Source organism: Gymnoscopelus braueri (genome assembly GCF_963280865.1).
Source record: "Gymnoscopelus braueri genome assembly, chromosome: 10".
Lineage (NCBI taxonomy): Eukaryota > Metazoa > Chordata > Actinopteri > Myctophiformes > Myctophidae > Gymnoscopelus > Gymnoscopelus braueri.
Genome location: NC_137611.1, coordinates 19141980 through 19155766, shown reverse-complemented (window position 1 = coordinate 19155766; position 13787 = coordinate 19141980). Strand labels below are relative to the sequence as shown.

At 39.7% G+C, this 13787-nt stretch overlaps 1 protein-coding gene across 2 annotated transcripts; it reads left to right on the top strand.

Moving 5' to 3' along the window:
- The first annotated feature begins 1559 nt into the window (after nucleotides 1-1559).
- On the top strand, nucleotides 1560-13627 carry hhatla (hedgehog acyltransferase like, a). Of its 2 annotated transcripts, XM_080440169.1 has the most exons (13): nucleotides 1560-1938; nucleotides 3360-3493; nucleotides 5781-5848; nucleotides 5959-6072; nucleotides 7151-7171; nucleotides 7420-7614; nucleotides 7846-8055; nucleotides 9143-9314; nucleotides 10244-10388; nucleotides 10864-10899; nucleotides 11043-11244; nucleotides 11423-11564; nucleotides 12172-13627. In XM_080440169.1, exons 2-13 carry the CDS (start codon nucleotides 3388-3390, stop codon nucleotides 12318-12320), a joined length of 1560 nt encoding a protein of 519 aa, XP_080296295.1. In that variant the 5' UTR covers nucleotides 1560-1938; nucleotides 3360-3387; the 3' UTR covers nucleotides 12321-13627. The 2 variants fall into 2 exon arrangements, with proteins under 2 accessions (XP_080296295.1, XP_080296296.1); XM_080440170.1 differs by lacking the exon at nucleotides 7151-7171.
- Nucleotides 13628-13787: the final 160 nt, after the last annotated feature.

Below are 13787 nucleotides of genomic sequence, written 5' to 3'. Positions count from 1 at the left end.
AATACAAACACGTCAAGGTATTCCCTTCCTTTTGAGGGAAAAGATCGTGGACGCCATCTAGTGGTGGAAGTGTGGAAAGAACTCTTTGGGCATGTCATGCCTTCACATTGTTGATGCCCCCAGTGCCCAGTCTGCCCACACACACAGGGGCCACACACAGGGGGCAGGGGTAGGGATTCAAATATTAAGTAAGCGTGTCAAAGATAGCGTTAAAAAGATCACGATATCTACATAGGGCTGTCAAACAACGAATCACCATTCGTAACTAGCTGAAAATGTGCCAATTTTCTCTGTATATTTTGTGGGAACGGAAAGATAAATGACTCGCTCTCTCTGTCTCGCTCTCACTCATTGTGCCCATATGTGATTTGACCGCTGCCTACGTAAATTGCCTTTTTTGGGGGCAATAACTAACCCTTCCCCATGCAGACAGGTTCTCGTTTGGATCATTTCTTATTTTTCATACCAGTAACCTCTAAGCTACGTATGACGTTCTGTATAGTAGTGTGTATCTGTATCTAATCTGTATCTGTCTGTCTCTTATATGTCATCATGATTTGTGTGCGTGGGGATCTCATTTTAAACAAGCTAGTGCTTTATGAGCCTTCTAGTTTAGTAGACCTTGTATTGTGAATCTGTACTTCCATATACTGTTTTTCTCATGTCTTACTAAATAAAGTACGTCAATCAATCAATTAATCAATCAATCAATTAAACATCAATCAATCAATCAATCAATTATTTGGATCTATCAGCCATCAGATAACAAAGCGTGATAACAAAGTTAGTGCAGAGTGGGTGGAATTGTGGGCTGTACACAGCCTAAGGGGCGTGTCATTCTGCACATGTGTTAATTGTGTTAACATTTTTAATCCAATTAATTCCATGAATTTATTAACTCAGTAAATTTGGTTAATTTGACAGCCCTAATATATATGTAAAAAACTACAATGAAATCAATCATTTATTTATTTCATTTTTTTCCCCATTGTGTTTTATATCTATTCATTGTGGGTTTTAAAATATTTTGGGACCAAATAAAGGATATGGAGCCTGAACAAGTTTAAATTGGTGTGTGTGTGTGTGTGTGTGTGTGTGTGTGTGTGTGTGTGTGTGTGTGTGTGTGTGTGTGTGTGTGTGTGTGTGTGTGTGTGTGCGCGTGTGTGTGCGTGTGTGCGCGCGCGCTCTTTGGGAATGTGAAGTTCCACACTGTTAATGACTGGTTTATTACATTTTTATTACATAATTAACATTATCGATTGCTCGAGACAATGTTAATTCCTACGTAGGTCCTATATATATATAGGTATATCAATATGTATATGTATTATTTAGTAAGTAGCCATACATTACAACAAATAGCACACTTTGTTCAAAAGGGTTTCAGGCGAATGAGATCGCATCCTCCTAATTAACACCTGTCACCAACCAACATAACCAGTCTGAACAGTATGATGATTGTGAACGAGAATGGCGAGTCTGTCTGAAACTCGAGCTGAACAGTAGCATATACTGCATATTGGTGCACTGCAGAGGGTAGAAGCTGTAGGCTAGGTATTGATTTATATAAGAGCTTTGCTCCATGTCAATTTTAACCGTTTACATGCCGTACCATTAAGTAGTCTGTGCATATAAGTGTTTTGTCGTGTGCGGAACAGAACGTTCATCACTGTTTGATGGACACACACTGGACCGGGACCACCCCTCAATGCGGATGAGGTCTTCACAGATAAATATATCTCGTGGGCTCTCCCCCCCTCCTCCTCCCGTTGGGTTCCCAACATCGGCAGTGGCAAGCCCACTGTACTGTAGCAGGCAACACGGATGAATTAGAAACCTGCTGTTACAACTCCTTCTCTTTTCATTTGGCATTTTGAGGAGTGAGGAGGCTTGAGAACTCTTATGTCCCTCATCTTGACAGAGTGAAACGGATACAAGGTTAGTAAAAGCAAGTGCTTTCTTATTTAAAACGTTTGATTGGTTTGAGTAAGTAAACACAAATCAAAGGCAATTTTATTTTATTTGATATATTTTAGTAAGGATTCTTCGCATGAACAAAGGCCTAACATCTATAGCACTTAATTTGTATGCAAGACACTCTGCACGGTGTTCTCATTGGGCTTGAGAACTTCTTGGCATGGGCGACCAGTCACCAGGCTTGCTTTTCCAACTCCCATAACTTCAATTTATACTGCGACAAACCTACATTTCCACACGAAATGAACGAATTTGAAAGTTATTCTGCATCCAGAGTAGACTAAACTGCCATGCATAAAAATAAAACTCTACCATTTTTTTTTTCATATACCGATGCACCATTCTTGGTCATTCTAGGCAGTGCTAATTATGCTCTGAAGTGGGTCCCTAGTGTTACATAGCACTGCAGCTGCCCCATACTGTAAGACCAACCAACTGCAAGGGCTAAAATAGGAAGAGGAGGTTGGGTTGCGCAGCTGACGGTGCCGATTCCGAAGAGACGGAGCGTTGCAATCCTATTTAAGTCACATGCATGGCCGCCCTGTCGCTTAGAAATGTCACTCAAACTCAATTAAAGCGTTTTGGGCCAGTTAGTCTAACTTTAAGGCCAAATCAAGGCAAGCATGAAGAAAATAATACGTGTCACATGGACTAAAGTAATTGTTTGGGGAGTTTATGATCTTTAAATTATATTTATTCAAATATGCATTTTCTCATGCAGACCCATGGTGTATGATTGTAAATGTAATACAGGTTAAGTAATTTGATTTCATAAATGTATGGATAAAACTAAAGCAAAGCAATGAAGGCAAGGCAAGGCAACATATTGCTTGCCAGTGTTATTAATCAAAGGGGTGCAGGTTAGAAAGTAGGTTACTTTATTATAAGTATAAACTAATACCTATAGATCCAAACAATATATTCAAACCATATTGTTGAGAATGGACACAGCAACTATACCCACAGAAAGTCCAGAATTAAAAGGCTTCTGCTTTTTTATGATAATATACATTTAATGCAGTACACGTTAAACGTACTTTACTAATTAGTCATCTCATGCAAATTGCACAAATCTTATAATTGCCCATGGTTCCTGTCTACTAGTGTATCCTGTGTGCCTACTACTGTGTGTGTGTGTGTGTGTGTGTGTGTGTGTGTGTGTGTGTGTGTGTGTGTGTGTGTGTGTGTGTGTGCGTGCGTGCGTGCGTGCGTGCGTGCGTGCGTGCGTGCGTGCGTGCGTGCGTGCGTGCGTGCGTGCGTGCGTGTGCGCGCGCGCGCGCGCGCGCGTGCGTGCGTGCGTGTGTGTGTGTGTGCGTGTGCGTGTGTGTGTGTGTGTGTGTGTGTGTTCAGTCATACCTAATATTCGCTCTCCATCCCTGTAGAGCTCCTGAATAGAGTTCGAGAGTCAAAATGGGGATCAAGGCTAAACTCCCCAAATATGAGCTGTATCTCTACACAGCTGTACTCTCCGGGGCCTTGATATGGGCAGCGAGTTGGATATTTGAAGCCTCAAGTGGTGAGTGGTGACACACATGATGCATATAACAAGAATCCCTGTGTACAATATTGTAATCAACGACCTGTTCGGGTCTGGTACAACTTTTTAGTACAACTCTCACCTTCTAGATCAGAGGTCTTCAACAGGGGGTCCGGGACCCCTAGGGGGTCCTCAGAGCTACTATAGGGGGTCCGCCAAATCTTTGTGTGATAGGATTTTGTTTTTTTTACATTAACCACTTGAACCCGAATTCCTTTTCTGAGGGGAACATTAGCCGAAAATAGCAGATCTACAAGCTCTCAACGCCTCGCGCTGCGAGGCGTTGAGAGCTTGTAGATCGGCTATTTTTGGCCAAGAGGCTATAGGTGTAGAGAGAAAAAAGAGCAGACTAAGTAAAAAAAAAACTTTCATCTGAAACACCATTTTATACAATATAGAGTAGGGGGTCCCTGCTTCATCTCTCTCTCAGCTAGGGGGTCCTTGGCCTGAAAACGTTGAAGACCCCTGTTCTAGATGGAAAGGAATACCCCCACCCCAAACCATGCAAAGCCCAACAGCATTATTATGAAAGCTAATAATAACTGGTCCAATTAATGGCTTATGATCGTGCTATAACAAGAATGAAAATATTGCTGGAGAACAGTTTTAGAGAATGTGTTCCTGGGCTGCGGATCGCCAACACTTTACCAGCCAATCCTACTCCACCCAGCAGTAATTTTGCCCACATTTTGCATATTCTGACAGTAAAACACTGCCACCAGCCTCTTCAAGCATGATTTACATAGACTCATATATGAATTATGTAATCCAGTAGGTGGATCTGGTTGCCACAGACAGAGTGCTGACAGAGAGGGTTACAGCACTGCAGGGAGGATCAAATTGTGTTTTACTATTATGTCATTGATGTCGAGCGGAAACCTTGTATGTTAAAAAAAAATACACTTTTTAGGAAATGGAAAAATAACCTGAGTTCCAATTGATACAATTTGGTTATTATTAGCATTTATATAGCGCCTTTATCCAAAGTGCTTTACAGTGTGCATTATATTCACCCATTCACACATCCATTCACCAGGGAAATCAACCTGCAAGGCACCAACCTGCTTATTGCAGTTAGGGGCTCAAGCACACTTCGACACCTAACACAGAAATAGCAACTTTCCGATTCCCATGTGGTAGTGCTTTTGTAGATTTATTATTTTGTATTGTGCTCTGGTTACCAGTGACTGGGTTATGGTAAATAAAAATGTCACACCCAGTGTGAAGTAAGCGGTGCCTCACACCCATGTGTTGCAAATACTGCTTATTAAAGATCAGACAGGCTGCTGCTGTCTCTATCCCTCCCACTTAAATACGTTGCAGCTTTGTGTTGCAATTAGTTGCAGCTGTTCATGCCATACTCATCCATCCATCCATCCATCCATCCATCCATTCATCCATCCATACATACATACATACATACATACATACATACATACATACATACATACATACATACATACATACATACATACATACATACATACATACATACATACATACATACATACATACATACATACATACATACGGTAAAAAATGCATTTATATAGTTATGGAATCAGGCTGCAATCTAAATAGTAATTTGTAGCTGCTATGAATGCAATTACTGTACACAAGTCTATATACAGTCAGGTTTTCCCCAGAAATAAGAGGCTTTCTCTTTCCAACTCTTACGTTCTGATATCCTATTATATGGCCATTAGTGCAATCAGTGGGGGGGGGGGGGACCTGTGGGAGGGTTGTACAGTCACAAACCTGTCTAGATATTTATTTTGTATCTATTGTGTCTCTCTAATTGCTGCCTTATCTTTTCCAGTTGCTTACAGTTCAATCATTTCACTGTGTCTATGATTTAACATAATCTCCTAAATTGTTTGCGATTGTAGGAAAGATGGTGATTGGGAAAATGTGTGCTAAGCATATTACACAATATTTGGCTCTGCAATTGTCACGGCTTAAATGCACTGTCTAACAATTACATTAAACCTGTTTGTGGTAATCTACACAGTAAAATCGATAGCGTTAATTGAACACTGAGTGTACAAATGTAACAAAATGGACCCATAACATTTGTACAGTCTCTGAGTTACAAATGGATAAATTAACATGAAACAACTTTACTGCATGCTGTGCAACTTGTACCACACAAGAGATCTGCCAAACATGAGCATGTCAACTACAAACTCAGATGCCTTACCATCACCAATAGATCATACTGCTATAAGTTAACAAATTATAACATTTTGTTGACTGTACGTTACAGAGAACCTAAACAGGAAGGCCTTCAAAGAGCACGTGAAACCAGGATGGCATTATTTTGGCAGAAAAATGGTAAGTAGTTATTTTACTTGTTTGTGTTTCTCTTTGTATTTTTCAATTAATTCCCAATGTATCCTTTATTTATATTGTCATGTATATTATGCAATGTATGCCTTCCACAGGATGTGTCAGACTTCGAATGGGCGATGTGGTTCTCTACATTCCGCAATCATATCCTTTTCGCTCTCGCTGGTCATGTGGTTTTTGCCAAGATTTTCAGCCTGATTGCTAGCAAGGTACGTGTGTGCATGAGGGTGTGATAATCTGCATTTATAATACATGCATGACTGTATTGTAATGCTCAGTGTTTGTGTATAAATAAATATACACAATAATATATAATATGTATCTATCTATCTGTATGTCTGTACATTTCTCCAATGAAAGTGAAATAACAGGTTCTGTTTGATGTGTTGCGTGTTGCATACATTGTGAAGTAGTAGGCTATAGTTTATATAGAAGCTTTTTTGTCAACATTAGGCCAAGGACTGCACAACAAATAATGGGAAGAGTTAATTTCGTATACTGCAATCAGGACATATTTTTGTTCCAAATTCTTTATTCATATATTCCTAATGTATGTAAAAGTACTCAACAGGGTAATCAGTTACTGCATAGTATCTCTGGCCTTATAAGAGAAAGAGAAATAAGAGAAATTATGTAAACATGTAAGAAATAAACAGTATCCATATTCCAAATCATTTTGCATTAACAATCTTTGGTTAAATAATAATCAAAACAATTATTGTGCCATCCTTGCCCTAACACCTTTTGACTTGACGCATGTCATAGAAATATTTAAATGCAAAATGTGTTCTTATGTTTTGCTATCTAGTCAAGCTACAAAGCAGGCTCTACTGGGTTTTGTTAGCCGTTATTTAGATTGCTTCTCTCTAGGGTGGAGAATATTCACTCCCTGCTTCGTCTTCCACTCTGCGTCCTCAAAGCGTAGATGACCAGATCTGAACTGCTGATTAGTAGTGATTAGAAGTTAAGATAACCCTGAGGCAGAGTATGTGACATATCTTTGTGGACATACTTGTTTGGGGAGATTGGAGCAAGGGAGTTCTTGGGCTACAGAGAGGAACTCTTACAGAAAATGACTATGCTGTAATTTGTCTTCTTCAAGAAATACAACTTATGTAGAAAATATCATTTTTCTATAACATGCATGAGTTAAACGATGAGTTAATTATTTGGATGATCTCTGTCTCTGAGAATGCCAATGAGTTTTCAATAAATATTTGTACATATTTAAAACAGTTCAAAATGTTTTAAACATGTTTTCTGTCTTGTTTCATGATTGCAATGAAGATTGGTATTGATGGATGTAAGGTAACATCAATAAACGTAATATGCATTTCTGTAACCCATGTCATACATGTCATCTAAAGCATTGATATGTGGAAGGAATATCAATTTGTAACATTGTTAACACACTCTAATCTGCTGTTCATCCTGGGCCTAGCCGTGTCAGCACAGTAGTTGTAGTACTAACATCACTCACTGTTTGTACAGTATGGATATTGGATGGTACAACGATGAAAAACACTACATTGACGTTTGCTCCTACTCACCCACAGCACAGACCCTTGATCTTTGGTTTGTACGGCGCTGTGGCTGTCCTGGTCACAATGGGCTGGACGTATCTCGCCCTGGTACTGTCTCATTGCATCATACTCTACAGCGTTGCCCTGGTCAAGATGAAGTTGCTGTGCTTCGTTGCAGGCCTGGCCACGTTGGCTTCCATCAAGCTAGAACCGTATAACGCCTGGCAGGTAGGTTGTTCCTTGTGATGAAAACCCAAACCAGTAAGCCTACACTGTACTATGTGCTTATTAACAGATCGCTATCGTTGCATATCGAAATTCAAGAGTTAAATTCAAATTAAGCTGCTAGCTGTAAGCTTATAATAGCATCTGTCAGCTTGATGTGGGTTGAAGCTGAATTCTAGTGTCTGTACATAAACGTTGAACATCATCCTGTTTGATATCTGGATCCATCTTTAGGAAGCCTTGGTGACCGGTTCATTTGACCTGCAAGATGTCCTGTTCTATGGAGGTCTTGGTTTCTCCATCTTTCGCTGTATGAGCTTTGCTTTGGAAAACTGCGAGAAGAAGGATGGCAACTACACATTGGGTGACCTGCTCAAGTATAACTTCTACCTCCCTTTCTTCTTCTTTGGACCTATCATGACTTTCGACCAGTTCCATGCTCAGGTGAGTTTTCAAGGATTATGCTGAATGGAATTGGAACTGCTGTCAGTTTTGCTCACACCATAACACTCCACACAGTGTAATCCATGCTTAGTTGGCCATGTGGTTTTAGCTGTGCAGTCATTTGAAGGCAGCTGGCCAATGTAGTATTTATAACGTGGTGAAGGCTGACACACTTAAGATTCTGTCACATTCTCTGCTCCTATAAAGTGCAAATGCAGTCAGAGGACCGATCCTTAAAGGTTCGATGACATTCATTTTCACTTTTTTTATTTTTTATGTTTTTTTGGGGGTTTTATGACCTCAATTACACCCAAAAAATCTGAACTTTGAACATTCAGTGGATTTTCTGTGGTCTGGGGTTTTCTGAATAATTAGGCTGAAAAGTAATCTGAGCTTGGCCCTTCGACAGTGAGGTCACAGTCAATTAATCCCGCCCACTCTCCTCCTCGCCCCTCCCCTCCCCTATCCTTTCCTTTGGGGGGGGCGGAGCAGAGGCGATGATTGACAGGCAAAATCCCTCACCAGCGACACCCGCAGGCAAAGATTTCTTTTTTCATTGCAGTTGAAAAGGCTTTAGAAATGTGAGACAAAAACACCTACAGTGAATCACTGGAGTGGAATTTTCATTTAAAACTTTTTGTACACGTTTGAAGGACCAGGACAAAGACTCTGAATGTGGTGTAAACATGAATGTCATGATACCTTTAAAAGCTAAAGGGCAAATTTCACTTGGTTTAGTACAAAGCCCATGTTGGCTTCCATGTTCTCTCTCTCTCTCTCTCTCTCTCTCTCTCTCTCTCTCTCTCTCACACACACACACACACACACACACACACACACACACACACACACACACACACACACACACACACACACACACACACACACACACACACACACACACACACACACACACACACACACACACACACACACACACACACACACTCTCTATGTTTGTATGTTTACATTGAGTAGATCTCTATTGATTGTTTTATGCCAGGTTTGTATCATTCATTTATCAGAACATGAATAACTATACAAAATAACAATAATAATAATAAGATCAACGTCTATGTCCTCCCAGACTAACGTCCCCAAGCTGGCTCGTAAGGACAAGGAGCTGTGGAACATCACCTCCCAGGCGTTGTTGCATCTAGGAGTCATTATGGTGGTGGACGTCTTCTTCCACTACCTCTACATCCTGACCATCCCCAGTGACATGAAGCTGGTCAAACAACTGTCTGATTGGTCCCTGGGTCAGTGTGTTATTAATCTGAGTTCCCAGAAGTTTTCGCCAGCTCTCGCATACAAACGGGAGGGGCGAGGAAAAGTGTGTTATTAACCTGGCATGCCTATTTTTTTGAAATTTCAAAATGTCAAAATCACACATGTTCACAATTTAGCAATTAAAATGTAATCATTTATTTCTATATTTAAAAAAAAAAGAAATCTACAAGCTCACAACGCAATTAGCTATTTTCATGTGACACCATTATACAACAAAGTATATTAAACATGACCTCTATGTATTTGTTGTAGGATTAATAGAACATTAGCAGCCATAAATCGGAGCATTTTTCTCTGTCTCTGAAACGCCTTCCGAGTTGAGCTGAAATATTTACCCCAGTGATATCACTGGAGTAAAATCTAGGAATGGGACTACTATCTTTACTTCCTGGTTCTTAGTCACCACTCACCAGATGTGTTTATGGCAGAATAGCAATCTTGACTTCCAAAAATATGACCCAGGTTGTAATAGACTGTAAAGGTGTGCCGGACCATTGCCCACCAAATGAATCATGAGACTTGTAGGAAGGAACAGAGAGAAAGGCAGAAAAAAAGATAAAGAGATGTTGGCTCATATCATAAATATTGTTGTTTCTATCGAATATAATAACTATCAACAATTAACTGAACTGCACTTCAAAAGCATGATATCGTCCCTTTACTGTAAGTCAAAGGCATTATCTGGCAAAGCTTTATCAAGCATAGAATTTTACAGCCATAATAGTAAAAGTGAATGGTGGAAGGTACAGTATAAAGAGTGACGCTGACCTTCCTCCGTAGCAAAATAGAACATTACATGGATAAATTATTTAGATTCTAAAAAAAAAAAAACCAAAAGTACAAAAGGAAGTTATGAAAAAACCAACAACATAATTTTGTCTTTGACTTATTATCGCAGCTGGTCTGGCCTACTCCAACCTGGTGTATGACTGGGTGAAGGCAGCGGTCATGTTTGGCGTCATTAACACCGTGTCAAGACTGGACCACCTGGACCCTCCTCAGCCTCCCAAGTGTATCACCATGCTCTATGTCTTCGCTGAAACGTAAGTGTCCATGGGAACCAAAGAGATTAGTACGATAATGAATCTCTGTTTATATCTTGAAGTTAACTACTTTCAAACTGGTGTCCTTATTTCGGGGCGTGTCATTATAGGTGCTAATGTTCAATAGTTTTCAAAAATGTTCAAAGATGTTCCACAAAAAGTGGTTATGAATACATGATAATGGTAGATTTTTTGTGAATCCATAACACTGAAATTCTGTCATGATATTTACAACATTATAGTACAAGTATAGGACTATAGTACAAACAGGCCCCATCTCAGTTCTGTGCATAAAATGTAATGTGATGCCTCTTGAATCATGACTGGTGGCCTTGTCTAATTTGTATGTATTTTGTATTTATGTTATGTGTTTGTGATTTTTTGTATCCTGATGGCTGCTTGGCACAAAATGAATTTCCGCAAGGACAAATAAAGTATCTATCTATCTATCTAACATTATGTGTTCCTCTTATAGGCACTTTGACAGGGGAATCAACGAATGGCTGTGCAAGTGAGTGTTTGATTGAATTGAACAGATATTACATTGTCAAATTGACATTGAAACCTAATAGATGTGTCTACGCATGGTTCTTCATTAAATTGATTCCTCCCAGTTTGTCTGAGTATATGTTCCCTTGTTGTTTTGTTCAACAGATATGTCTACGATTACATCGGCTGTAATCATGACCAGATCTTCAGGGAGCTGCTGGCAACTATCTCCACATTTGTTGTCACCACCTTGTGGCTTGGACCGTGTGAACTGGTGTACCTCTGGTCCTTCTTCAACTGCTTTGGTCTCAACTTTGAGCTGTGGGTGGCCAAGCTTTTCTCCTTTCCTCCATTCTCCACTATTGAGGTGAGCAATGTGACCTAACATGTTTTGACGCAAGTGCGTGCGTGCGTGTGCGTGCGTGCGTGCGTGCGATACATATCAGAGTCACGCCATTGTCATGTAACAATCTATACACTGTTCAATACAATGTATTCAAGTCACAATAACCCCAAATAAATCCTCCTGTCTCATCTGTCTTCAGGGTCTGATAGGTGAAGCCATGTCACGCAGAATCAGGGGTCTGTTCAATGCTGGCAATTTCTGGCTAATTATCCTGTTCAACGTTCTGTCTCTCAACAGTCTGGAGTTTGCTAAATTAGTGGCAAAGAGGCTTCTTTTCACAGGTGAGAAACTTGTTGGATAGTGAACAGGGACCATTTTTCTATTTAGAGATCTCCTTTGGGTCCAGTCAATGAAAGTTTATTCCCAGGTATTTAAGTTGCTTGCTTCAATAATTCATATTGATTTGATCAGACAGGTCCCCTCCTATATAATCTCATTCAACTTCAAATTCCACATTAACCATGTTAGACTCATTGGAAACATATGTTCCTTGTTCTGGTGAATGATTTATTGATTGATTAATTAATTGATTGATTGATTGATTGATTGATTGATTGATTGATTGATTGATTGATTGATTGATTGATTGATTGATTGATTGATTGATTGATTGATTGATTTTGTCCTTCTAATACATGAGCACAATTCCATCATTTTTGTATTAGTTATTTCAAGCATGAATGCCTTGGATGGACTAGATGTAACATTACATGACAGGAAATATTGAAATAATGAAATAACTGAACAATATCAGTAGCTAGAACCAGGGGTGTGTGTTGTCAATTCGTCTGGGGTGCACACAAAAGCCCAAGTAGAAAGTCCTGAAATGATACCTCTGCATGTGAATATCCTCTTCGTTTTCCACCATGCCATCTTCCCTCTCTCCAGGTTTTCCTGTGTCTACCCTGTCAGTGTTACTTGTGACCTACTGTGGTGTGCAGCTGGTGAAGGAACGAGAGAGAAACGTGGCCCTGCTGGAGGAGGCTGAGGCAGAAGCAGCAAAGCCGATAGACGGTGCCAAAGAAAAGGCAGAGTAAAACGCATAACGAAACGGAGGTTTAAAGACTTTACCCACAACAGCCTGGTCCTCAGAATTGGACTGAACCAGACAACCAAGTCTTGCTTACGAGTCCACGTTTTTGCTTTTGTTTGTCAGAAGCAAGGGTTTTGAACTGTGAAATGTCCTGAAGTGCCCTTGCTGTGGATAGCTACCACATGTTCTTTGGCACAACCCCACTAATGGTGCATTTTGTATTTTATGGTATAATGGTGATGGTGTCATTTGTATTTTATCCAAAACAGATAATTATTTATCAGATCATAGGCATGGCAAATATATTTTGAAGATAGAGATAATATATTGATGAAGATGCAGTACTGTAATGGAACTCCTACTAGGTCCTTTTTTGATTGTTTTACATTTATTTTTAATGTACCAAACTTATGAGTCGAGGGTGTCTCATTTTTACCTCAGACAATTACCCAAGTATCACAACTTATCTTAACCTTATCTTTACAAAAAAGGTTTTAAACTTGAATAAACTCTAAACAAAGGTGCCACTTTCACATAGAGTTCTGCTGAGACTACTGTCCACCATATTGTTTGTCGGATACTGTATCGTATTTGCTCTACTGTTTCGAAAGCAGAAATGCTAATCGCGCTGTATGTTAAAGTCCGCTTTGGACTTGATATAGAATGTACTGATGAGTGATGTTTCCATTTAAAATAAATCAAATAGAATTCAGCTCAGCTGAAGCACTGAGACCCATCCACACTGAACACAGCATGGCTCTCTCTTTCACGTATCATCATCAGAGAGAGAGAGAGAGGGAGGGAGAGAGAGAGAGAGAGAGAGAGAGAGAGAGAGAGAGAGAGAGAGAGAGAGAGAGAGAGAGAGAGAGAGAGCATGGTTGCTTTACACCCACTATCGCTATCTTCTACAAGAGATTGGGTGTGACTGAAATTTCTGCATTATCTCCCCCCTCTCACATGAGCTAAGCTGGAAACATGCCACTGAGGCCGGGGCCCTGGTTTGTTGAGAAAGGTACTGTAACAGGCCTAGCAGGGAATATGGGCCAGCTGCCTTCTGCCTGTCTCCTAAAGTCTGCAGTGTGTCTTCCACAGACAGTGGGAAAATCCCTGTTGACAGCTATTCTTTTTTTTTCCTTCTTTTTTTTTCTTTTCTTTTTTTGTCCAGGTTTCTATTTTAAATGTTTCTATTTTGACTCTTCATTTCAACGGTTCCATTTATTTGATTTGACACATTACTTCAAAAGAGAATGTTTTAGTTCTGGGTTCCATTTGTTACAATGTGAAGATGAAAGAATTAAAAACCTGTTGGAATAAAAATGTCTGAGTAATTGTTTTACACGTAGATATACCATTGTAGGTATACTGAATTGTCAGTGTATCAATATCGCTAACAAATAGCATAAAAGGTTTGCTGTACTATAGGACTGTTGATTCAATTGTTACTATCATTTATCAAAAAAGAAATAAATCA